This window comes from Topomyia yanbarensis, chromosome 2, assembly GCF_030247195.1.
Source record: "Topomyia yanbarensis strain Yona2022 chromosome 2, ASM3024719v1, whole genome shotgun sequence".
Taxonomy (NCBI): Eukaryota; Metazoa; Arthropoda; class Insecta; order Diptera; family Culicidae; genus Topomyia; species Topomyia yanbarensis.
In genome coordinates this window covers 125,734,722-125,761,669 of record NC_080671.1, presented here as the reverse complement: position 1 = coordinate 125,761,669, position 26,948 = coordinate 125,734,722, and the positions used below count along the sequence as shown (strand labels likewise).

General features: G+C 42.1%; 1 protein-coding gene across 1 annotated transcript; it reads right to left on the bottom strand.

The window, feature by feature from the left end:
• Nucleotides 1-26,102, bottom strand: LOC131680933 (brefeldin A-inhibited guanine nucleotide-exchange protein 1). The gene is made up of 3 exons (XM_058961650.1): nt 25,414-26,102; nt 1,457-6,399; nt 1-1,308 (listed from the first exon to the last, which is right to left on the bottom strand). The coding sequence occupies exons 1-3, from the start codon at nt 25,559-25,561 to the stop codon at nt 1,147-1,149; spliced, it is 5,253 nt and encodes a 1,750-aa protein (XP_058817633.1). The 5' UTR covers nt 25,562-26,102; the 3' UTR covers nt 1-1,146.
• Between the last annotated feature and the right edge of the window lie 846 nt (nt 26,103-26,948).

Below are 26,948 nucleotides of genomic sequence, written 5' to 3'. Positions count from 1 at the left end.
TTTAGCTTCATTTCATTTTATTTCATGATATCTATTATGCATGTAAATGTATAATATACTGTAAATCGCCATCATAAATGTTTCACAACAGAAATACCCCCATTCACTTACTTTTTATTTAATTTATAACTCATTGTGTCTTTTTTGCAGTCCACAAAACAAACAAAAGAATATTATCGGGTAAGTTTGTAAGCAGTGCATTTCTCATACGTACGTTTCAAGTTACTATTAACGTAGCAATTGGTTGTCTCTATCAGTAACACATCCTGACTATAAATATGTTTTCAATAACCATTCTACGTTATTCCATCTGTGTTAGGTTCAATGTTTTATTTTCTATTGCATATCCTGTCCTTTTCTAATATACTACTAAAATTTATAGTATTTCTGTAAGTTTAGCGTTTTGTGCCGATTTGTTCCGGCAATCGAAGGTTAGATCTACCATAGCCCCGTTGCAGCTACAAAGTTTGATTTTGTTTGCCAATGTGGAGTTCATACACTACCTTAGTTTAGTGATGGATTTATTCATATTTTTCTACTCAACGGATTCTTTTTATCAAGTTATCAAGAACCTGTAACACAACAAAATCTTAGGTTTCATTCGAAAAGGTTCTTCCATTTACTTCGTTCTAATAAAAAAAGAATTAGCCATACACAGTTAGTCGAGCTTATCGATCAAACAGAACGTTTGAATTATTTACTAGCAGCGGCACACGATGAAGGAACAATCGGATTTCCCATTTATCTTACATCAGTACCACAGACATAGAGGGTAATAATTTAGTTTACAAAATAAAAATGACCTAAAACTAACTCTCCATTAGTATAACATGTTCAACACAGGCCGATGATAATAATAGTACAAAATGACTACAACCGTTTTTTCTCATTTTAATGTTTGTTTCGCCCCGGTACTACCCGCTGCAGCCTATAAGCTGGATCACTAATGTTCTCACAATGATGCCTACCATCTTCAATTTTAGCCGAACTGGAACTACGACGACACTGACTATCACTGTTAGGGTTCATATAGTCGCCGATTTGCTGATAGATAGGCACAAAGGCTCGAGAGCCTTGGTTTGGGATCGGTTGGTAATGGGCTGCAATCGGGATGCTCAGCACAGGAATGCCACGGTTTTGCTGATACTAGGTGGCACTGTTACCGGCGGTGCTGGTCGAGCTAGTGATTCCGAACACCGGACTGATACGCAGGAATACTCGCCGCAGTACGGTTCGTAGCTCCGGTTTTAGGTCAAAGCACATCAGATCGCACATAAGCACATAGTAGCTGGAGATGTGAGCGGCGAACTGCAAGGAATTGTGAAAATAATCACAAAATTTTACGACTTTTCCTATGTTTAAACAATTGCAAAAGCATTTTTGGGCATTGGATGCACAATCAAGTATGTCATACTATTAGAACCCCAAATTGGCAAATATATCTAGAAAAACTCACCCTTGAATCCGGCATCTTCAGCAACCGTGTCATGACCAGTAGCAGAAGCGATGTCCACGCATCCCGATGCGGTTCACTCTGCAACGACAGAAAATAGTCCAACGCTTCCGTGCAGACGGAAATCAGTCGTTTCTCAATATCTTGCCAGTCGCGCCGCCGACTTTCGTCGCTGTACATCTTGAACAGTATCCGTAATACGCAGGCCAGTGATTGCGTTTCCTGCTTCAGCAGGTTTGGTTTCAGGGAACCCTTGAAACCGGCCTTCCATAGCAAATTGCGTTGTTCGTGGTTAGAATTAAACTTTTTCGCAAACCGATGGCTCTGCAGGAGACAATCGATCAATTGTAGCAGATGAGGTGTTATCAAATAGCTGTACATGCCCTGTTCTTCCCGTTGACATTCTTCCGTAGAGAGTGAATGGTTTAGGGCGGAACTACTACCAGCACTAGATCCGGCGCTGTACGACAATTCAGCAGCGGCCTGGGCGAGTGTTTCAGCGTCCTCCTTTCGGGAGGTGGCCGGAAAGAAAATAATATTATCGATCGTTTGTATAAGTTCCAACTGAACGACACACTTGATTAGTAGGTTAGAGAACAGCACCGATGTGTTGTTTACATCTATTGACTTGGGAGAATGTTCCTGCAGATCCGATTGGCTGTACACTGAGTGTTGGGATGGAGTTCGTTTCAGGATACCCTGACGAGGAATGTCACCATTATGGGGGAAGTGAAGTACATGTTGGTAGCTTTGGGGGTTGGGGTCCGGCTTCCAGTAGAGTAGTTCATTCGGGAGAGTGCTGTTGAATATATCCAACATGCATTGGCAGGTCTTGTCCCATGTCTCCTCGGTGAATTTTAGGCCATTGGAGATTACCAGGTTCTCTAGGCAGTTAGTTCCTGAACGAGCGAGCTGCTCGTTATTCTGCTGAACGCACCAGTGCAGTTGACAGTAGAGGTCTTTTAGCAGCATTGGCCCGAGAATGTCGAAGTATTGGGTAAAGACATCGATAATGGCATACAGGGCGTGGTTGCAGGTGGTAGTCATCCATTCAGCCTTTTCCGTGTGGTGTTCGGGAAGTTTCATATTATCGAAGATCCGAAACAGAATGTTAAACAAATCTCGCCACCAGTTGGCTTTGTATGCATCACCGTGAGTTTTGACAATCTCGAATAGAACCGTTAGCCCTCGTGTTCTAACGTCCAGCTTGCATCGATTAACTACGCATGATAGCGAGAAAAGCATGGGGAACCATCCTCGAACCCAAACTCGGTCCTCTTCAGATACGGACACGTCATTCTCCATGCCAGCATGTTCTGCAAACAAGTTTGGAGCATCGTTCACGCATAGTGCACATGTCCTAACAAGTCGTATCGCTTCCATGCTCGTGTCAGGAAACTTTGCGTTACAGGCAAACTCGGAGAGACACTTGACCGCATCCTGGAAAGAATCTATCATTATGGGAAACTGCGACTGATACAGTTCAGTGATAATTTTTCCTGTCGTGAGGAAAGCCATCTCGACAATTGCTTCGTCGTGATCTCCAGCAGCCAGATGAAATACGGAAAAAATATTCTTCCAACCTGATTTGACATTGTGGGCCTGAGAATTGACCATTTGTGCAACACAACGCACCACCATATCCCGAATCGCTGGCGAACTGTTCTTCTTCATAATGTGTTCGAAAGGCCGCAAAAAGTCCTTCTGGAAACGGAAGTTGGTGAACTCTCCTTTCTCGATAAACTTCATCGACAGTTGACGCAGGGAATCAAGCGCAAAGAAAGCTATTTCCTCGTTGGTGTTGCAACCGACGGCATTGAAGTGCTCGCCCAAAATTTGCCATATCCGGGACCACTGCAAACGGATACGACCCATGTTGTAGTAGGAAATTTCGACAATTTTTTGCAATGAGAACATCCTCGGTTGCGGTCTAGTTAGTTCATCCAACGACACTTGGCACAGGGCTTTAACGAAATCTACAATGGCATCTCCATCTAGCCGGATTGAACCGGTGAAAATTCTATCCACAGCAACTACTATGCTCTGAGAACTGGTCTCGCCAATATGTTCCTTAGCCGACGGATCCAATGCATCCCGATGTGAGGCTGAACCCGATAAGAACTCCGGACGGACACCAGTTCCGATGAGCTGAGCTAGCTCCAAATGGGAAATGCATTTGACTATATCCAACCAACTGGTGCCAAGGTAGTTTCCATCCGTGTGGGCTACCATAATTAGCGTTTTGATAGTATCTATGTTCTTGGCTTTCATCTCATTGATGGGAGAATTGGCGGTTAACAGAGTGAAGCGAGCTAACGCTTGGACGTAGGCATCTCTTTCCAACGTCATGTGGAAAATACAAGTGATACGAATAGCACAACGAATTCCGTCTAAGCAGAGACTAGCAATTTCTGGATCATCGCAATCCTGTAGGCCAACCGAAAAAGCGGCTAGGAACGAGGTCCAAGCCATCTTGAACATTGGTCTTACGTGTTCCAAATGTTTGGCTGATGTAAACGGAGCTTTCACATGTGAAACGGATTCCATCAGATTTTTGGCCGTCGTTGAGAGGGCTTCCATTTCCACATTCCATAAAAGTTTACGCTTTTTCTCGTTAACAATAATCTGCTTGCCCGGCTTGCTTGCGATCGTGTTTTTCATCTTAATCTCATGCCCTGATATCTCATCGTAGATCTGCGACAGGTATTCTTCTGGAAGGTCCTTGTTATCACTTATGCCTCTGTTCATTTTGATGTACTGTTCCTTAGTCATTTTATGTTTCACCTGAGGTGAATGTAAATCTGTGGTTAGCATGATAACCGAAAATGCCAGGACGTACACAGTGTCGGCTGATGCGAATAAAGTGTTATTCGGATTACAATCACAATATCTGCTTGCAAATTTTTCCATCAACCGATCTATCTTCTGCGCCTCGCCAGGAAGACGGAATCCCTCTAAGAAGTATCGCAATGCTGCTACAATATCCAAATCGGAAAAGTTCATAGCATCGATATAGGCGCACATCACAGCCTTGCTTTGCTCATCATTCTCACCCAGATAGTCACCGACCTGTGTCTTGTCCAACCGTTCTTCTTCGTGCAACCACTTGGCGACATCTTCCACAGTCACACCTAACAGAGCTCGCTCCTGCAAAAACTGTATTCCTTTCTTCGGTTTCCTGTTGAACATATCGATACCAGTTTCCATAACTTCCTTGCGCTGCTTTCGCTCCTCCAGTTCTTCTGGAAGATCCAGTACCTCACGATTCCCACCAGAAGTATTGGTACTTCCTACCGAATTGATGCTCAAACTTGAACCTCCGTGTGATTTCAGCGGATCATGGATTTCCTCCGAGCTCCTGGAAACACCGATAACTGCTGACGATGGAGGCGGGGGAGGATCCCCCAGAGTCGTTTGAGAGTTTGGATTGACGTATAAATCCTTGCTCCATTCGACCATGCACTTCAGTATGGATACCACACACTCTAGTCCGCGAATGCGCATAGATTTTTCCTGATTCACCGATGTTCCCAGCTCCAATGCTTGTCTACCTTGAGCAATCTTCGACAGGTCATTAACCAATCGTTCGAACAGATTTGCAGCCGAAAAATCACAATCGTAATTTACATAGATATCCACCACACTCTGAGCATCTGCGCAAATTCTGGTTAAGGCCTGTATGACCATCCATTTGTGTTCAAAAGACGAACTCGTTGCTTCTAAGATGTTGAGAAAAATTTCTTTGAAAAATACTTCAATCTGCTTCTTCAAATGTGTCTTGAAATTGGACAACAGCGCAACAAATATTGAAAGTGACAGTTCGAATACCTCCGGCACAGAACTGCCACCATTCTTGGACAAAGCCACACACAAGTACTGCTTGATCGCCATGATGAACATTTCATTCGAACGGAAGACCGGCCCCGCGTTTTGTAGAATCGACAGCAGTAGATGCAATGATAGAATTTTCGAACGCAACTCGTGTGACTTTGGATCAGGATGCCCCTCCGGAAGCGGCTTCATCGAAAGCTTGCACAAAGCTCGAAAAACCAAAAAGGCATCCTTCTGTAAGATATGAGTGAATTTCGCCGTTACGATGCTATCGTTTTCACTGGTCACCTCCATGCTTTCCTGTGACGGAACTCTAGCAATAGAAGCACTATCCGTACCGCCAATGGACACACCTCCGATGCTACTGGTGTCAATATCACCCTCTGAATTCGCATTTCTGCAAACTTCTTCAGAAGTCGCTGCAGCGGCTATCACATTATCCACCATCTCATCAACTATTGCTCGTACCATGTCATAATCCGGATGCTTCTCCTCTGAAACTTCAACGGCTGTATTGACAGCTGCATCTTCCTGTCCAGCACTTGCAGAGCCGACAACTGGAACCATTGCTCCATTGGCTAGATACTCGTACGCTTGATTTTCCATCCGAGTGAAAATCACGTTCAACATCTGCGTTAATGTCGCCCTCGCCGTCGTTTGATTGATCAGATTCTTGCTCGACAGATAGATATCGTAGCAGGTTCGTACTCCTTGTAGAACCGTACCTTCATGAACTTCCACATACTGTGAGGTAACTACCGTCAACAGTGCCTTAATAATCTGCAGCTGCACTCCTTCGTCCGTTTGCGGGCCCATGAAGCAGTTGCAAATTGTAGTTACAATTCGATCGATGAGAAATTTACCCGGATTCGAAGAATCCGGAATATTTCCCGTCAAATGGCCATAGGCAATCAGTTTCTGCAGGCAGTCCAGTGCCGTTACGACGATCCGTGGTGTCTTGCTCTGACAGGCCAACTCGAACGGCAGAAAGTACTTTTCGGCGTTAATGATGTTAGCCGAGTCGTTCTTTGGCAGCGGCAGGGCTGCCGATGGAATCGGTACCTCTCCATTCTGTTCACTTTGGCCCGCTTCCTTCAGCTCTACCTTGATGTCCTCTGGAAAGAATGAAATGAGGGAGAATACATTATTTTAGCATTCCGTTGGTTGAAAAGGTGATCTCAACGATTTGATGATAATCGAACAAAGTTAGTTTAAACAATTTTATAGGTTTTCAAAGTAGATATATGATTATTTTGTGGTAATAGCTCATTAAATTTTCTGATCAAACGTGAAATTTTGCAATATCCAAATGCCAATTATATCGTTTGGCATAATGTTCATTTGGCATTTTTGTTATTTGGCATAATTGTCGTTTAGCATAATTTGAAATATACATTAAATTCTTTATTATATTAGGTGTTGATGCCTAATGTGGCTACGCCATATCTCTTTAACGTTAGTGCTTAAACTAGTTCATAGCCCCCTATGGTTGGAAAATACGGACAAACGAATGGATCACAGGTTTGCTTGCGAGGGTCTGCTGCTTCTTAAGACGGGTCGGTGACTACCTCGTCCGTCTCAGTAATGCGACAAAGTCAAGGGCTATTTGGTATATAGATTCAAAGAACTGCTCATGTTTGAAAGGAGAATCAACCCTTATGTTAAGTAAACCGCGCAAGCGAGTAGATCAACAGTTGGCTTTGCGAAATCATTTAACAAGCAGATTCAAAGAACTGCTCAGGTTTGAAAGGAGAAATCAACCCTCAAGTTTGAGTAAACCGGGCAAACAAGTAGATCTCCAGTCTACTTGCGAGGGCTATTTGGTATACAAATTCAAAGAACATGTTTGAAAGAAGGTATCGACCCTTATGGTTCTGTTGATTTCCATCCATCATCTGAAACTTTCAGGGCTTCTTTGACGGATCATCACCGAGATGCACCGCTATACAGGTGAATACGACGATCCATCTTTTCTCTTTTCTGTGTCCCACCGTGACTTCGACCGGACCTAGATAATCAATACCCACTGTACTAAAAGCAGGTAATTAGAACAAAAGGTACACATCGATTCACCTTACACCATATGCAGTCCCTATTCGCCTGCAGTACAGCAGCACGTGCCTTTGGTATCCAAAACTTTTGACGTAGTTCATTAAATTCAGTTTCCCTGTTCGTGTGGCCGTATTTGTAGTGAAGGTGCAGGATCAACTTTTTTGTGATGTTATGTTTTCCAGATAGGATGATTGGGAACCTCATGTCAAAGGGCAGTTTCTTGTTCGTCTCCAATCGACCGCGTACTCTCAGAACGTCTTCTGCGTCTAACACCGGTGATCTCTTGTACAGAGTGCTGTGGCTGATCATCTTTCTTATGTACATTCCTTGTTAGAGCACTCATTTCATTGGGAAAACTGTCGAATTGTGGCTGCCGCCACAGAACGGTTTCCGCCTTTTGAAGTTCCTCCTGTTGAAGCGGTTTCTTGATTGTCGAGTAGTCCGCTTTGATCAACCGATAGCGGCACTCAGATGGTTGGTAAGTCACAATCGGCAAACCATTTTTTTACGCCGACAGTTGGAGATGAAGCGCATATCAGTTGCCATCACGCGTACTAGTTTCGTCCAGCTGGGAATAGCTTCGGCTTCGACCCCCGCGTGATGCAGCATAATTCCTCTAGATTCTTCTTAGGTTTCCTCGATTGTTTCAACAGAAGGCCACTGCTCACTCTGTAGGTACAGTACTTAGGGTCCTTAAACTTATTCCGATTCGTTGTGTAATGGTGGATTACGACCTCACTTGTTGAGAACATCTGCGATATTTTGCTTTGTCGGCACCTATCTCCAGTTTCGCATTCGGGTTCGGGTTAATTCCAAAATTTCACCCACTCTAAACGCAACAAACTGCTTGAATTTAGGCTGGTCAGACTGCAGCTACGACAGTACCGTTCGTGAATCTGTCCACATAATAGTTTGACCGAGTGTGTTTCCATAACAGTTTGCCTCATCGGGCCCCCAGAACTGCTGCCATCAATTCTAACCTAGAAATCGACTGCCGCTTCAGTGGTGCGACTTTGGCTCGCGGAGATGCCAGGTACTTTTTTTCAAATGTCTGCAATAATAATTTTAAAAGTCTGGGAAGAACAAAAATGTCAGGAAATCTAGTGTAATCAAAAACCTTTACATTCAAAAATCTGTAAATATCTGCAACCAAACTAAGAAATCTGCAAATATCTGCAACCAAACTAAAAAATCAGCAAATATCTGCGTCATCGAAGAAATCTGCAGCTTAAATTAAAAGTCTGCGAATTTGCAGACTTGTCTGCAAATCTGGCATCTCTGTTGGCTCGTGACATGATCAGGCTACACTTCACTGCTCCATTAACGACCAATCGTAGATACGTAACAAAACCATACGCGTTTTCACTCGCATCAGTAAATATGTGCAGCTCGAGCGTCTCTATTGACGAAGACACAGCGTCTCCAAAATAGCATCACGGAATGCGTAGGGCCTCCACTTTAGGCAGCAACTCCGTCCATTGTTTCCCCAAACACCAATTTGGTTCATCGATCTCTTGGTCCCATTCACACCCACTTCGCCAGAGATGTATTTTTTATTCATTTCGTTTATTTGATAGGCACAAATGCGTTATCTTGGCGGTGCCGAATTCTTTTGTTTTTACACTTTGAATATCTTAAAACTAGGAGGTTACAATGTTCAAATATTTTGTTTATAAACGAGAAAAAATTTACAGCTATCTTAAGACTAGAAAAAAAAATCTATATATAAGAGAGGGGGCAAAAGATTTTTTTTTATGAAAAATTTTAAAACAAGGAATTCAATAGTAATAGTTTTTTAGGAATTTTTTTTTATTTACAGTTATCTTAAAACTAACAATATAGTTTGGTACACAAAAGGGGGAACAAATATTTATGAAAAATTTCACAGATGTTTTAAAACTAGGGATACAATTCTATTTACAAGATGGGGGACAATAGTGTTAACAAAGAGTAGAAATTACAACTATCTTAAAACTAGGAATACGGAATACAAATTTGATTTTTTATCGGATACTTATGCTTGGTCATTTCCAAAATCGGTGTAGAAGTAGTTGTATTAAGGACAGGGGAGAGAAGGCGTAGATGGTGACCGGTAGAGAAGAGCAAAACTTGCACCTTTCGGGCAAACGGGAGATCAGCGAAACAAATTTGCGCCTCAGTCTAGTAGGTCGGATTGGCGGATGGTATTCTTCGGACCCGCGGGGAATCCTTCAAAGGGAATCCTTCGGACCTCGAGTCGCTCTCGCTTCAGATTCCGTAGTGATAAGGGCGACGGCGGTTACATAGTGGCAGTCTGGAGCTTATCTGTTCCACACGGCAAGAGGAAACTTCTAAAAACGAGAAATAAAAAGAGAGGGGCTAAAGTGGGATATTTATCGTTTTTATGAAAGTATAAATAAGGGACATATAGGGGAAACCACGATTTGCCAGCATATCTCGGACTGGGACATTGGGTGGTCTACCTCGGGCCCGAAGGGAATCCTTTAACTGAGACCTGGCGTCCAAATACCCGGCGCATACCCAGACAACGTGCTCGTGGTCGTGATAGCCCTCGTCACAAGCGCACAGACTACTCTCCGCAAGCCCAATACGCCGCAAATGTGCATCTAAGGTGTAGTGGTTGGACATAAGTCGGGACATTACACGAATAAAATCCCGACCCACATCCATCCCCCTGAACCAAGGCTTCGTTGATACCTTTGGGATAATCGAATGTAGCCATCGTCCAAGTTCACCATTGCTCCACGAGGTTTGCCAACTGTTGAGTGTCCTCTGACGACAAATACTAAAAAATTCATTGCCCGGGATAGAACAATGAGAGGGGATCCAAACAAAGGTAATATGATAAGATTTTTCAGATAACGTACACAAGGACTCCTGTATCTTCCCCAGAAAATACGGGAATTGCTTTTTAGGCTTCACCGCACGAAGAGCCTCGATAGGGCTGAGGCTGTCCGAAATGATGAAGTAGTGATCTGTGGGCAGTGTCGATGATCCCAAGGGTGTACTGAATTGCAGCTAACTCTGCGACGTAAACTGAAGCGGGATCATTGAGCTTGAATGAAGCGGTGATAGTATTGTTGAAGATACCGAAGAGATTTGATCCGTCAGTGTAGAACATTTTGTCACAGTCGACTTCTCGAAATTTATTATAAAATATATTGGGGATCACTTGAGGACGTATATGGTCCGGGATTCCACGAATCTCTTCCTTCATGGATGTGTCAAAGAATACAGTAGAATCAGAAGTATCTAGGAAACGAACACGGTTGGGAGTATACGAAGGATTAATGCTCTGTGCCATGTAGTCGAAGTACAAGGACATAAATCGGGTTTGAGAATTAAGCTCGACGAGCCTCTCGAAGTTTTCAATCACCAACGGGTTCAGAATGTCGCATCGGATGAGCAATCGATATGAGAGTTCCCAAAATCGATTTTTTAGCGGAAGAACGCCCGCCAGCACTTCGAGACTCATCGTATGGGTCGAGTGCATGCAACCCAAGGCAATGCGCAAGCAACGATACTGGATTCTCTCCAGTTTGATGAAGTGTATGTTTGCAGCGGAGCGGAAACAGAAACACCCGTACTCCATCACCGACAATATCGTTGTTTGGTAGAACCTGATCAGGTCTCCTGGGTGAGCACCCCACCATGTTCCAGTTATTGTTCGGAGAAAATTGATCCTTTGTTGGCATTTCTGTTTCAGATACCTAATGTGACATCCCCAGGTACCTTTAGAGTCGAACCAGACCCCGAGATATTTAAATGTGAAAACCTGGTTGATCGTTGCACCCATTAATAGAAGCTGGAGTTGCGCCGGCTCACGCTTCCTAGAAAAAACAACCAACTCAGTTTTCTCCGTGGAGAACTCAATACCCAGCTGAAGAGCCCAAGCAGACAAATTGTCCAAGGTATTTTGTAATGGTCCTTGCAAGTCGGCAGCTTTGGGCCCTGTAACAGAGACCACCCCGTCGTCTGCAAGTTGCCTTAGCGTGCATGAATTGGCAAGACAATCGTCAATGTCATTCACGTAGAAATTGTAGAGCAGGGGACTTAGACATGAGCCCTGGGGAAGACCCATGTAGCTAAATCGCGATGTTGTTAAATCGCCATGCGAAAAGTGCATGTGCTTTTCAGACAACAGGTTTAGCAAAAAGTTATTTAAAATTGGTGAAAGACCATGGTGGTGCAGCTTCTCTGACAGAATGTTGATAGAAACTGAGTCAAAAGCCCCCTTAATATCCAAGAAGACTGATGCCATCTGCTCTTTGTTAGCATAGGCCATTTGGATTTATGTAGAAAGCAACGCAAGGCAATCGTTCGTCCCTTTGCCTTTGCGGAAGCCAAATTGTGTATCTGACAGTAAGCCATTTGCTTCAACCCAATTATCGAGGCGAAACAAGATCATTTTCTTGAACAACTTCCGAATACAGGACAGCATTGCAATCGGCCAATACGAGTTGTGGTCGGAGGCTGGTTTTCCTGGTTTTTGAATGGCGATGACCTTCACTTGCCTCCAGTCATGAGGGACAATGTTACCCTCAAGAAACTTGTTAAATAAGTTCAGCAAGTGCCTTTTTGCAGTGTCAGGCAGATTCTTCAGCAAGTTGAATTTGATTCTGTCTAACCCTGGGGCGTTATTGTTGCATGATAAGAGAGCAAGTGAAAACTCCACCATCGAAAACGGTGTTTCGTTCGCGGTATCGGGTGGAGACGCAGCGCGGCACGTTTTCTGTACCGGGACAGAGTCCGGACAGATCTTCTTGGCGAAAGCGAATATCCAACGGTTTGAATATTCCACGTTCTCGTTGGTACTGTTTCGGTTACGCATACGTCGAGCCGTACCCCAAAGAGTGCTCATCGCTGTTTCTCTCGTTAACCCGTCGACGAACCGGCGCCAATAACTGCGTTTTTTGGCTTTCATTAGACTCTTCATTCGCTTTTCTAACGACGCGTACTGTTGATAGCTAGCGGGTAACCCGTCTTCCCGGAAGGCCTTATATGCAGTGGACTTCTCCGCGTACAGCTCTGAGCACTCTTTATCCCACCACAGTGTGGGAGACCGTCCATGGGTATTCGCGCTGGGTACTGGTTTAGTCTGAGCTCGATTCGCACTGTCGAGAATCAAGCCAGCCAAAAACCTGTACTCTTCCTCCGGTGGAAGTTCTTGAGTGGATTCGATTTTAACGGATATCGCGGTCGCGTAACTCTTCCAATCAATGTTCCGTGTGAGGTCATACGAGGCATTGATTGTTTTCGATGGTCTTGAACCGTTAGCAATTGAAATCACGATAGGCAAATGATCGCTACCGTGGGGATCAGGGATCACCTTCCACATGCAATCTAACTGTAGCGAAGTCGAGCATAGAGATAAATCCAACGCGCTTGCGCGTGCTGGTGGTGTAGGAATCCGCGTTATTTCTCCCGTGTTTAAGATGGTCATGTTGAAATTGTCGCAAAGATCTTGGATTAATGTTGATCTATTATCACCATGAAGACAACCCCATACCGTACCGTGCGAGTTAAAGTCTCCCAGAACTAGCCGTGGTGCCGGTAAGGATTCCGTGATATTACAAAGCGTTCGGTGCCCTACCGAGGCTCTAGGAGGAATGTAGATGGAAGCAATGCAAAGGTCTTTACCTTTGATTAAAACTTGACAAGCGACAATTTCAATGCCTGGTGTCGAAGGGAGGTTAATTCGGTTGAAAGAATAGCACTTTTTGATCCCCAAAAGTACTCCTCCATAGGGGTTTTCTCGATCCAGACGAATTATATTAAAGTCGTGGAAGTTAAGATTTATATCGGAAGTTAACCAAGTTTCACATAATGCGAAAGCATCACATTTTAGACTATTAAGTAAAAATTTAAAGGAATCGATTTTCGGGAGGATACTTCTGCTGTTCCACTGTAGAACAGTGATCGAATCGGTGACCTAGTTCGATGACTTAGCCATCGAAGGATACGATCGCTGCAAGGAGGGGTCATTTAGTAGTCAACTGCTTCAAAAATGTTTGCACTATAGGGAGAAAACGTATCAGAAGGCTTTTAAGAGGATCAGTAACACTGAAAGCTGGGAAAATTAAGTCCACTATGTCAGAAAATTTCATTAGTCCGCTACTGGACTGAGTATCTGTTTGAAAAAAGGGGACACTTGGGGTTTTTGGTGTCCCTGGAAGTGGCGGGTACTCCTTGTTAGAATTAATATTTCCAAGTCCTGGAGCAAATTGCTTCGGCTGTAGTGCATCACTTCCGTTGGATTTATTGATTGTAGTTGGTGCACTCTGAGGGGACGACACCCTTACGAGGCAATTTAGGGGAGGCTAGATTTCTCCTCTTCCTGGATTCCCCTGGGTTAACCAATGATGTTCCCTCTTGTGGGTCGTCAGATTCTTGCTCAACGCCAGCCAAAAGAGCAAAGGAATTTTCGGAAGGGACAGATGGCGAAGCATTCTTTAGCATTTCTGCATAAGAATGCCTCGAGCGATCCTTAAGGGAGCGCTTAATTTTATCCCCGCGCTGCTTGTACGCCGGGCATGACTTAAGAGCATGCGGAGGGCCCCCGCAGTAAATACACTTCTCAGTTTCTCCACCGCAAGTGTCATCCTCATGCTCTCCCTCGCATTTGCCGCACCGTTTTTTATTGCCACAATAAGTGGCTGTGTGGCCCAGTTGCTTGCAATTGCTGCAGTTCATTACCTGCGGTACAAACAGGCGAACAGGTAGGCGAACCTTATCCAGGAGGACATAGTTGGGAAGGGCAGACCCTGAGAAAGTCACCCGAATCGAGTCTGACGGAGAATAAGTTGTCTTATCATTTTCAGTTTTTGCGGAATACAATTGCTTGCATTCCAGAATCTTCACCTTTTGAAGTGAAGGGTCCTTAAAGCAGCCAACCCCGTACTTCAACAGGTCTTCGCACTTTAGACCCGGTTCGGCGACGATTCCATCGATCTCCACTGCCCTACAAGGCACATACACTTTGAATTGCTTCGTAAAACGCTCGCTGCGAGCAATCTGGTTTGCCTGGTCTAGGTCATTCACTAAAACGCGTATCTTATTAGCTCGAACACGTGTTATCTGAGCTACGGCCGGGTAGTTAGCAGTCAGCTCCCGTGATATCTCTAGAATATTGGGCGATTTCGTGTTGGGCCGGAAATACACCACCCAGGGTCCATTTGAACTGGCTGGGTATGTTTTAATACGGGGAGGACTGGAGGAATCAGGGGAGGGAGTAATTTCGGGTTTATCCGGTAAATCCATGGGAATATCATTCCCATCCAATGTTCCTTCGCCCTCGGCCCTTAAGGCACGAGGATAGCACGTGGTGTAAACGAGAGATGAAACTTGTATTCAGGGGAAAGGGAAAAATAGAAACCGATCGGGGAAAGGGAAATGAAAGAAAGAAAAATAATACTTAGCTTATATAGCGGCGTGTCCGGCTATTCTGGTATTCACTTCACCAGCCTGGGCACCGGCGAACAAAGACTGTCTCAAACAATGGTTGACCTTCACTGACAATATATATTCTTGTTCACTTTATGCACAGCACCAGAAAACGAACTGCTTCGATCGAGAGCTCGGAGAGTTATGAGCCAGAGATGTTGTATCAGGATCTTACCATGGATCGTGAATGGCGGAAGCAGACCCAATGGGTGAAACAGTCCCATGACACAACTTAAAACGATCCGCTTTGTCGGCCGCTTGTCTTCAAACAAATACGCTTTAGTCTCTGCACGGTGAGTAACGGCAAACGTCAACGCATCTTGGTTCAAGTACCAGAACACTCCAAGCACGCGCTCACTGGACGACTGCTTATTTCGTTGAAAGACCACTGACCTCGACGATTTGTTTTCGCCCAGAGCCGATAGAACCACCGGCTAATTCGAAATCCAGTTCCTCATCTCAAAACCAGCATGTTCATGAATAAACTTCACCTGCTTCGCTCGATCTATCATCGCCTCTTCGATGGTATTGACACTGTCGAAATAGCCATCGACGTAATGCCGACCATCGATGGCTGCTGCTGCTTCAGGATACTGTATTGCATACTCCATACTTTAATTGATGGTATATTTCTCTGATGTCTTCTCCAACGGCGATTCGTCTCTCCCGAAAACCGATAATCACTGATACCAGAGGCGCGAGTAAGTCGTTCCCCTTCAGCAACATTGTGTTAAGCGACAATCCTTGTACGGTTGCCGCCGCGACTCAAATAAGCCGATTTTTTTCGGATGTATGACCTCATTTAACGGAAAATACCACACTTTGTCTTTTCCGGCACCGGTCATTTCTTCTTCGGTCGCTAAGTGAGCATAATCTTTTTCTTAAAATTCTGCTATTTGCTGTCGAACATTTTGATACACCTCTGGCAATTTATCCAACTTTCTTTCTAGCTGCTTCAGACGTTTCAACGCTATGGGATAGCTAGCTGAGAAGTTCACCTCGTCCGTTTTCCAGAGTATCCCAGAGTATCCAGAGTATCAATCGAGTTCGTCGATCCTCAGCCGACTCTTTTTGCACCTTAACCACTGATTCTTCTAGCGCATAGTGGCTCTTCAGGATATCATGCAGTTCTTCATTAGATATTGTTTGATTCCCCAGAAAACGGCTCGAAGAAGTTGAACTCATTTGACGCGGTCTATATACAGTCCAACCGAGCATGCACCGAACAGCGACCGGATCTCTTGTCGTTCCAATTCTTGCTTCCAATGGGGCGAACGTGTGGACGTTGTTAAGGCCGATTAGTACACCCAGTCGACCATCGAATAATGCGATTGGAAAACCGATGTCGATAACTCATTAGCGTCCAACGTTTGGCGAGGAAACATCAGCTTTTCAACAGTGTTAACTGTGCGCAATAAAAACTTCTCCGAGTCCCTAATGCCCACCGCAGATGTCCACACGTTCATCCGCCTTGAATTTTTCTCAACGCGATAAACGTCAGACGTCCAGTTGATAAGTAGCTTCTCTTTCACCCCTTGTGAAGCAAGGACTGTAAGTGATCTGTCTCCACAATGAATCTGCACCGGAATCATTCGGAACATCATGGAACTGCCGGATCTGATATATACACTCACAGTCACCCACGTTGAGGCGAATGTTGAAGCGACATTGACCACTGTGACCATCGAGACAAATGTTGCAGTTCCCATTTTGTCACAATTCGCATCCGATCCGCATGCGGTAGATCGCGGAGATCTTGACAAAACCGAAGACGGTGATTTTTTCGCTGACATGCACGCAAGTTTTTGTTTCTTGCGTTCAAACACATTGGATTCCGATCGACTTACCGCGCTGTGATTATATACTGCGTCTTTTTCCTTCGGCTTGCTTCTTCCGGCTGTGTCGGCTGTAGACCTGGTACCTGATTTTTTAATCGATGTTGACATTTGCCTCACATGCATCTGCCACCAATCTGGAGACGATGTCGGTAAAGGTACGCAGTGTGATTGTATAACATTCCCCCGAAAACCATTCCCCAGAAGAAAAAATACCGAAGCTTTTTCCACAGAAACACATATTCCAGAAGGCACTAATTCCCAGAAAACTGATTCCCAGAAAGTGCCAAAGCCCAGAAAACTTTCACCCGGAAAGAACCATAACCCAGAAAACCGTTCCGCAGAAAGAACCAAAACCCAGAAAATTATTTTACCGAAAATTTCGTTACATTTAGATCATGTGTACTTAAATACTTGTTGTAAGTTTGCTATTCACAGAATTTTTTTTAATATTTACGCATTGTGCTTAAATTTAAACGCATTAAAAAAAGATGGAAAGATCTACGGGTGATGATTAGGGTAAGTGTACCAGTTATAGCAATAGTTAGTTTAGTCTAGCATATTATAACGATTTTTTTGCAAACCAAAAGTCACATTCTTTGCAACTTTTCAAATTAAGGAAGTTTCAAGTATCCGCAATAAGTAAACAAACAATAAAAATGCAGATATTACTCATTGTCGTTCTTAAAATGGTTTTGTAATCCGTTCCGTTTTACACCAGTTATGGCAATAGTGTTCCTTTACTTACCACATACATGTACCAGTTGTGACATATGGTGTGTGCCATTTGTGGCATTACTGTGTAACGGTTTTGGATCTACTGCATACTTATGTATGGCAATTCCCGAAAAAATGTTCTTTAATCAATTAGCATATGTGTACTGGTTATTTTATCCCAAATCTAATTCGCCTTCGTGTTGTTTGTATTATTCACAGTTATTAGTATGTTGAACACTCTAACTCTTCTAAATTCATGAGATTAACATCCGTTTATGCATTACAATCAAGAAAATCGACTTGATGTCCAAACTTCTCCAATGAATAATCAAAGTATTCTTTCATTATGTCTTGAACAGCTTACTATAAGTCTATAATGCAGTATGATTTCATTAGATTGTCCATAAATATCATAATCAAGCATAGTTTTTTTTGGATATTTGTCTTTATTTAAAATACTCTCATTTCATCGCATAAGTATACGAGAAATAAAATTTTATTTCATTTTTCTTTTTTTTTGTTTCTTCTTGAGTTCTTCTTTCTTCATTTCAACTTCAACTTTTTGCGCTTGCGTTCTTCAGCTTTAAGCGTCTTAATTTCTTCGCGTTTAAGCCGCAAAGCAACTCGTTCCTTGGCTTTTATCAATTTCCGTTCTACTATTTCCTTCTTCTCTTCCTCTTTTCTGCGCATTTCCTCAAGTCTCTAACCAGCCGTCAGTATGGGATAATATATTTTGGAATAGTTACGATGCTTTACACTACGACGTGGTGTTAGTGGAAGTTCAAAAAAAGAAGAAAGTCTACGCTTTTTGTTGGATTGTTGACGGTTTGTAACTTCCTGCAGTGGTGTGGATTGGCATGGGTTCTCATTATTGTTCGGTTCATCTAGAAAGTATACAATTTCAACTATGCTAATGTTAGGATTTTTTGCGTTCTTACTTATACATTTATTTGACTGCTCAACTAATTCAGAATCTTGCAGTGGATTGTTGGAAATAGTATTTGATACATTAGCTATCGTCTCTATTTCCAACACCGAATTTTCTGTTCCACTTCGTCCATCTTGCCTATCTGAATTGAAAAAATGTTTATGATTGAAACTTACAACCTTGTTAATTCAAAATTCTACCACCTATTTCAATCGGCTGCCGAATCTGCGAATCAATCAATTCGTATTCAACAACAATTTCCGTTCCGTGGATCAGAGCTTTCGATACCTTGAAACGAATTTAGTATAAAAAAATTTAACTTTATAAAAATTCAATCATGTTACCATATTCAGTTACTTCATGTACTGCTAAAGTGGATTCGTCGTCATTTGTACCTAGATTCTCTACAATACCGAAATCATTGCAACCAGGTTCGTAGAAATTTTCAATAATGATTGGATCCATCCCAACTGTTGGAGCTCTATGAGGCCTGACGAACGGATGCACAAATTCGCGATAGAAGAAGCGTATAATTCTATCTTCACGAGAAAGTTGACTAATATCGCCTTGTATTTTTTGCATTGTATGCGGACCAATCGTGTCAACAGCTTGGACAACCTTATCGAATTCTATTGAAACATATCGTGATTGAGATGTCTCCATAGAGATAGCTGGATGTTCAGATGAAGAAGTGGAACGAACTGACGTCGAAGGCATGTGCTCAGTATTCTTCGAAATTGGTGAATATTCCGCCTCAGAACCACTGCAAACTAGGTTTGAATTTGGATCAACTTCTATGGGTACTGTTGCGGTTGCCAAGGTGGACAACGGGCTATGGTACGAAAGTGTGGGATGAGTAGATGCATCATGTAGTACTTGTTTACGTGCAATGCATTTAGTATAATCTACACTATCAGCTCTAAAAGGGTAAAGGCCACAACTTTGAAAGCCATTTTTAATGCTCTCCGTTTTTATGCCTTGCTCTACTGCCTGCGAAAGTGCCCTACCAAAATGTATTAATGTGAACATTTCTCCGCAGTGTTCAAAGCGCCAACTTTGAACCACACGTCTCCATGCATCTTTCAGCGGTTTGAAAACGGCAACATCCGCCGGCTGCGTAATATGAGTGGTGTTTGGATAAAGTGATACCAATATAATACCCAACTCTTGACAAAGGTCTGCCACCTCCATTGCTTTATGGGAAGCGTGGCCGTCCACAAAGAAAACCACGGGAAGTTTGACAGATTGCTGCACAAGAAAGGGGTGAAACACTTTTTTGATGTAAAACCGAAAATTATCAACATCCATCCAGCCACGATCACTAAGTCCTATAGCCCACTCGCTTGGAAAACCTTCTGCTACTTCTTTACGCATTCGTTTTCCGGGTAGGATTACTTGAGGAGTAACTACCGCACCGGCCGCACTGAAGGAGAACATTACCGTCACATTTTGTTTCCCAGGAGCTTGTTCTACTTCATAGACGTTACGGGACCCAGTTCGAGCAATAACTTCTTTCGTTTTTGGATGAAGATAGAAGGAAGTTTCATCGCCATTGTAGATCCTAGATGGGTCTTCCATAATATCAAAGAATCCATTTTCCAGTAACCAATCTTTAGTCATGGTAAACCATCCACGGATATCTTCTTCACTGACTCGACTACTGGCCGTCGTTACCGCTTCCGGCTTACGCAGTGAAAGACCAGGATTTCTTCTTAAAAAAGCACCAAACCATTTACGGCCTAAACCAAAAAATCTTGTTGTTAACATGAATATTAAGTTTGGCTTACGTGACTGTACCTGGTATGTTGTTTTTAAAAGGCGTTTGGCGGGGATTTGATGCCAAAAACGCTTTTACTTTTGCCATCAGAGCTGCTCGTGTAACAGGAAAACCCCGGTCTTGCATTCCGACCAACCAGCGAACAATACCGTCTTCTTCATTTTTAGTGAGTACTGACCGAGGACCTGTGGTGTTTTTGTTTTGCCAGTTACCACTCATTCGGTATCGAATTGTGGACATAGCAGTTCCGTACATTTTGCAGGCCTTGTACAACGGCATTTCACCCTTCCGTATGCTCGAAATGCACTTGTTAATGGTTTCTTCCGAGCATTTTTCACTACCGGGTTTTCGCTTAGAACCAACCATTGTACTTTGAAGTTTATACTGAACAGTAATTAGGTATGTACAATCACACAAAACACTAAAACGTTATGCCTAGGCAGTTATTTGCAGAGTCGTAGAATGTACACAAGCTTATAGCCACAATTGGAACAGTGAAAAACGGCCTACTTCGCACGATGCGAAATAAGGAACATGGCTAGTCAGGTGTACCAGTTGTAGCAGTAGTGTATGAACAAAGAAATATGGATAAATGATGCATATTTTTTCTTTTTTATCAAAACTACTTCTATTAAATTTACCTAGAACGCTATTTGTTAATATTTATTGTGCGTATTGTACTCATTTTTTATTGAATTGGAAACGTGTATTCTTAGCTGAACTAGTAGATTCACGACGGGTATGACAATTTGAAATAAAATAACAATAAAATATTGCAACACTTTTGTAATGTTATCAAAAGTATCCAAAATAAACAGTACATGTATTATAGTTCCACTCTGTAACAATGAATTTGGTAGTAACCAAAGGTTTTGTTTGATAAAAGTGTTTTTTTTTCAATGATGCCATAACTGGTGCTATTGCCATAACTGATACTCCTACCCTATATGTAAAATGAATGCTCTCGGTTCCTATTTGATAGAAAAAATATTTTAATTGGTTTTGAACTAATTTTTGCATTTAAAACCGCTTGCTCCGCATGAGGCAATAGTGACGCAATTGCTAATTCCAGTTCCTATAGATACAAAACCCATTGATTACTTTTGGAGCATGCAACTCTAGGTACATTTGGCCCACTATAGCTGCAAAGGAGCTCAAAAATCAAGGAAAACTCACTATTTCAGTTGTTTTTTAGCAAATTTCTATAATAAAACTTGTGTTACCTTGCGAGTTTAGTGCGAACTACAAATCAAAAAATAATAAGCGGCGGTTGGCATTTTAATCAAGCGTTTAGCTTACTACTGCAACTAGTAGTACACCGCGGCTATTGGAGCATCCACCCTATTGTTTGTTAAATATTCAATAATCGTCGATTTTCGATATTTGCGGCATCGCGCCGCGGAAATATCCCAAAACTCTATACTACATTTGAGTTGCAAACACATTTTTTTTACGTTTTAACGACATTCAATTAGCTAGAGATTACTGGGTAGGGAAAGTTATGAAACTTAGAGCCATAGTACTCAAGTGAGAGCAAGGATGTGAAGTAAACAGATCGGAAAGCTAGAAGTGGCAGGGTCATTAGAACAGGCTTAATATCATGCGGGCTTAATTTTTGCCTTCTGATAATGAGGGTCGAGCTTAGGCAGAATAACTACGAATCACCCGAGTTCACTATCATGTGTGCCGGTTGTCACGGTAAAGATAGATACGTCTACCTTGCTACGTTGCTATTCCTTAGTGTGCTGGAAAGAATGAATCAACCCCTAGGTTTAAGAAAACCGGTCAGACGAGTGGATAACAAGTTTCATTCCGAGGGCTATTTGGCATAGATATTCAAAGAATTGCTCATGTTTAAAAGAAGGAATCAACTCCTATGTTCGAATAAACCGAGCATACGTGTTGATCACAGGTCATGCCCTTATTGATTCATCTGCTACATAAATTGCCATCCACGGGTCAATCGGAACATTGAGCATTGAACGAACGTTCCTGCCCTTAGTACACATGCTCCTTCTAGATAAACCAGAATTTAACTACAAAAAAGCTCTAGAACTGATAAAAACCATAGCAGCCAACAACAATATTACAATTAATCCGTCGATTGTATTGGCAGGTTTTGAAACCGCTGAGATAAACGCTATAGCAAGGATTGTTCCCAATTCTTTACGATATGGTTGCTTTTTCCACTTAACGAAACATTGGTGGAAACGGATCCAAAAATTGGGATTATCTGGAATTTATTTGAAAAGCATGCAAATGCAGATCTCTTTCAGACAAACCCAGGCCTTGGACTTTTTGAAACCTCAAGATGTGCCTGAAGGCTTGGGTATTGTCCGTGTTTCAGCTCTGGAATAAATGTCCCCGTACTTCGATTACATAAAAAATACGTTTTGGGGAAGCGAAGGGTTGGAAAACACTGCGCACAGGCACAGGCCAGATTTTCCCTTGAATTATGGACCATGCGATACAACACCCTCAATGACATACCCAGAACCTCAAACGCAATAGAAGGGTATCACAACCAATTAAATGCACTCTTAAAAGGTACCAGTGACCTTAAACTTTATGCAGTTGTGAAAGCATTCAAAGAGGAAGAGCAGTCCACGTAGGCGGAATATATGCGATATCTGCAAGGAGATATGATAAACCGGCGTCGCTGTAAAAAAACAGGTAGGAGTGACAAAAAATTAAAAGAAGTTCTAATTTCCGACCAGGAAGATGGTACAACATTAAAAGATACCATTTTATCAATAGATCTTATATTACAAAACCAAACCTGAATATTAATACTAATAAATAAGTTATCTTCAGTTAAAATACCTCAATTTCTAGGAAATGGTTTTTTCTGGGGTATGAACTTCTGGGTATTTGTTCATTCTGGGTAACGGTTTTCTGGGCAAAAATACTTTCTGGGAAAAGGTTTTCTGGTGATTGGTACTTTCGACGGAATGGTTTTCTGGAGAATGGTTCTTTCTGGGGAAAAAACTGCGGTGTTTTAGTTTCTGGGGAATGGTTTTCGGGGGAAAGTCGTACAACCACGCAGTGTTACTATTTTCTTCTTTCTCTTATACTGCACCCACCGACACTTTTCTCCACCTGGGAGTTTGCTGACCAAATTCTGGATCAGGACCGGATTCACTAGATGCAGTGTAAGCTCTGCTGCTTCAAGATGCTCGCAAAGCTGTTTATAAATGGGATGAAACTGGCTAGCCTGTCGGCTCTTGGCGGTTCAAGTTTGCGCACCTTATCTATAACTGTTTCGATTTCGTGCCATCAACGCATGATACTCGACTTGTTCGCATACGTCCATCTTGCTCAACAACTTATTTAATGGACAAATGATTTACCATGGTAAACGTACCGTGGGCATAGAAATACTTATGGCTGATGAAATCACGACAAAATCAACACATGATTCAGGTAGCAAGCCAATGCGTTGCGCTTGGCTATATTTTCCCCTACATCCGAAGATTGCAGGTTCAAATCCCGTCACGGTCACCATGTAATGGAGAAGTCATGGTTCGCCATGTAATAGCGAAGTCAACTTAGTTGATTTGTAATAACGCGAGCACGATTCGGCAATTGTGTAACCAGATATAATGAACTACATTCTGAGAGTGTTGCCGACCCGCCACCGGAAGCGGTGTCCCCTAGCAAGCAAACCTGTGATCCACTCGTTTGCCCGGGTTACTCAAACATAGGGGCTATAAATTAGTCCAGATCCGACGGAGCGACAGCGATGTCGGACAGCACACGACTTGAAGCGATGTGGCGTAACCACATTAGGCGTAAATGTTATTTATTATTTGGTAAAGAAGAATAAACTAAATAATTTCGGTTCAATTTTAGTACTATTAGTAAACAAACTCCTTTAAATTGATTTAAATATTTAGGTAGTTGCTGTTATGCTCAAACGTTTGAGTTGCATGCCAGTGAATATCACGTACAACCGTACATAGATTTAAAAACGAGGTATTAATTCCGAATCGGAACGATAAGTAAAACAAATCGGCCATAGAACCATCGCAGAAACTGTACATGAAGATGCTAACGAAGTTTGACTACGTGGTACAGGATGACGAAACCTATGTCAAGGAAAAACAGGAATATTATACGTCGACTGGAAGAGAAAACGCTGCAGAGGAATATCTCGTGTGGCAGGTCATCTGTTCCTGTGGCTTGAAGAGTGGCATTTACGTCAAAACCGAGACCATCAACCAAGAAATTTTTTGCATGAGTGCCTGGAAAAATGTCCGTTTTATGTAACACAACTGTTCCATTTATTTGGATTCTGTGCTGGCTTTGAGTGGGATTATCCAGCAATTATGTAGACATAGATTATGCAGTTCGCTTATGCTCTAAAATGTAAAAGACGCTACCTTCGCCTTCAGTTTATATCAATATTATAACATGTAAATGCAAGTAAATTGGTGATGGAATGTATATTTCCTCTGAACTGAGGGCATTCGATTCTGCGTGAAACTTTAGTCAGTTTGTAAGTGAATGAATGAGGAAGGCGTTGAAACTGAATGCTAGTTTCGATAAATGCACACAGGAATAGACAACCGAATTTGAGATTTCGCGCTACTGGTTCCAATGTTCTGTTTCAGTGGATTCCTCAAACACAGTATTATTGCAGTTACAGTGTTTAGATTTGTGGATTTTTAAATGCATTTAATTAATTTTTTTGGATCACTGCATTTTGAATATCTTCTCAAGTTCTTCATTTTGGAATTATTTAAAAATAATCGTCCATGAAATTGAAAATGTTGGAATATTTTTGTCTAGGTTTTGAATGATTCCAGCACGTCAATTACCCCTTAAAAATTGGAGCAACTTTTTCAGCCATATCAACTTTAAAGACACCGATCAACAAATAATATTTTCAGCATAAGGTAAAAAAATCTTGCAACGAGGTAAAATTTAAGATGTGCAACTAGAAACATCGCTAATTTTCCGAAATCAGGTAGCCTGTTCACTTGCTTTCAACCCGACTGCTGCTTTTGAATTCAAGATTCGTTACATGCACCATCTTCGACTGTCCGTTCGCTACATCGTATCTGGCCTAATCGTTTAGCAACCATCAATTAAATTGTTTTCTGTTTTGCTCCACCAATCACCAGCAAATAAAAATAAAATAAAAAATCGAATACATATGCTTGCTACACACACTCATTGCAACGTCATCGATTAAGAAAAAAACGAAATATCTAGGTGCTAAGCAAAGCTTAGTATCGATTCCAAGTAATATAAGAAAAATCAATAACCCTTCAGTTTCAATAATTCAGAAACATACGCGCTACACCATCAATGACTAATGACTATACGTTTTTCCCTTTTAGCAAATAATGTAGTCCAAAAGAGACACACTCACCCAACGCCGCATCGCAGGCCCGTTTCAGCTGCGAATGGTGGGACCGTTTGATGTCCTTATCACTGAGTATCTTCTCCAGGGCACGGACGATGAACATTTCTTTCGTTTTGGTACTGCTGCTACTGATGGTATTGCTAGGTGTTGGCATAATTTTGTACCAGCTGTGACTACCCGTGGATCCCTATACAAACCGGATGAGTTGTACGTCCACCATGAACCAAATTCAAGCTAAGGTTTCTTTTCTTGCTTCACTATTGTTTGAAACATCATTCTGATCTAGTTCCATTTGCGCATTACATAGACACCAATTTCACAACATTCCTAAGAAAATTCTTTGCTGCAAATTAGCATTGCTACCTTGCAAATTAAAACCGACCCAGCTAGAGATTCAATGGAACTTCACAGAACACGGGATGACAGCGCAGAGTAGATAATGTGCACAACAGGAATACTGGACGGGATCTCCTCACTCGAGTGATAGCCTTGGAAAAATTGTGATAACGTAAGTAATCCACTTGTCACGGTAAAAACTGGATCGCTCTCAACTCATGTGGAGCTTTAGACAATGAATTATCACTTTGCTGGCACGATTAAACGATGTTTAATAGCTAAAATATGGATTTTTCTCTCGACATTCGTAATTTTCAGCAGTTTTTTCTTTCCCTTATTTTTTTCTGAATTTGTAGGCACGTAATGGAAAAATGTCAAAATGACACTTCACTCGTCTTTTTAGTACAAACGAAAAATAACACAAGCCTACACTGCACAAAAATTGTTCATGGAATTAAATAATTCTCGCATTCTTTTCATATGGGCCAATACACCAAGAGAATTGAGAAAAAAATGTTTATAATAATCTCTAAATTTACTACAGCCAAAACCCGTTTTTATCAGCCCCATCGGTGTATTTAGTTGAAAAAAATGACGGTAACGACAAAATATATTTATTTTTTCCTTTCATAAACTGTATATGTATATAGCGCCATATTTCTGGGGCTGGTAAAACCATAACGGCCAATTTCTTCACTGGATGAAAACCGGTTTTTGGTTTTTATCCAGGTAAAACAATTGGCCGTAAGAGAAGAGAAGACAATCGCGCAAGGGGCAAGCACTAAATCTCCAATACGACGCAGTGCCTCGGCAGTGCCAAAAGTCCTACATAATCTGTTACTTTAAGTACCACCCGCATATTTGGTGACCATTCCTGTAAGATAACCGCAATTGTACTTGGACCTTAAAAAACCATTCCCTGAAGTTTCCTCTTATCATTAACGAAACGATAAACCAACGCTTCCGGCAATCATATTGACTATTCCACTTATTGTCAGCGCCACTTGTACCATTTGCCGAATAGGTCGTTAAGTAACGTTACCATACAAAAATGCCGATTTCCTCGAACAAATTTTAGGGCATATTATAAGGGGAAAGGTGATCTTATAATCCATTTTTGCGGTGCTACATTGTTATTGGATATATATCAGCTAGGTACATTAAACATTCTACCATAAACATTTCTTCACCATGTTTTGCGATTA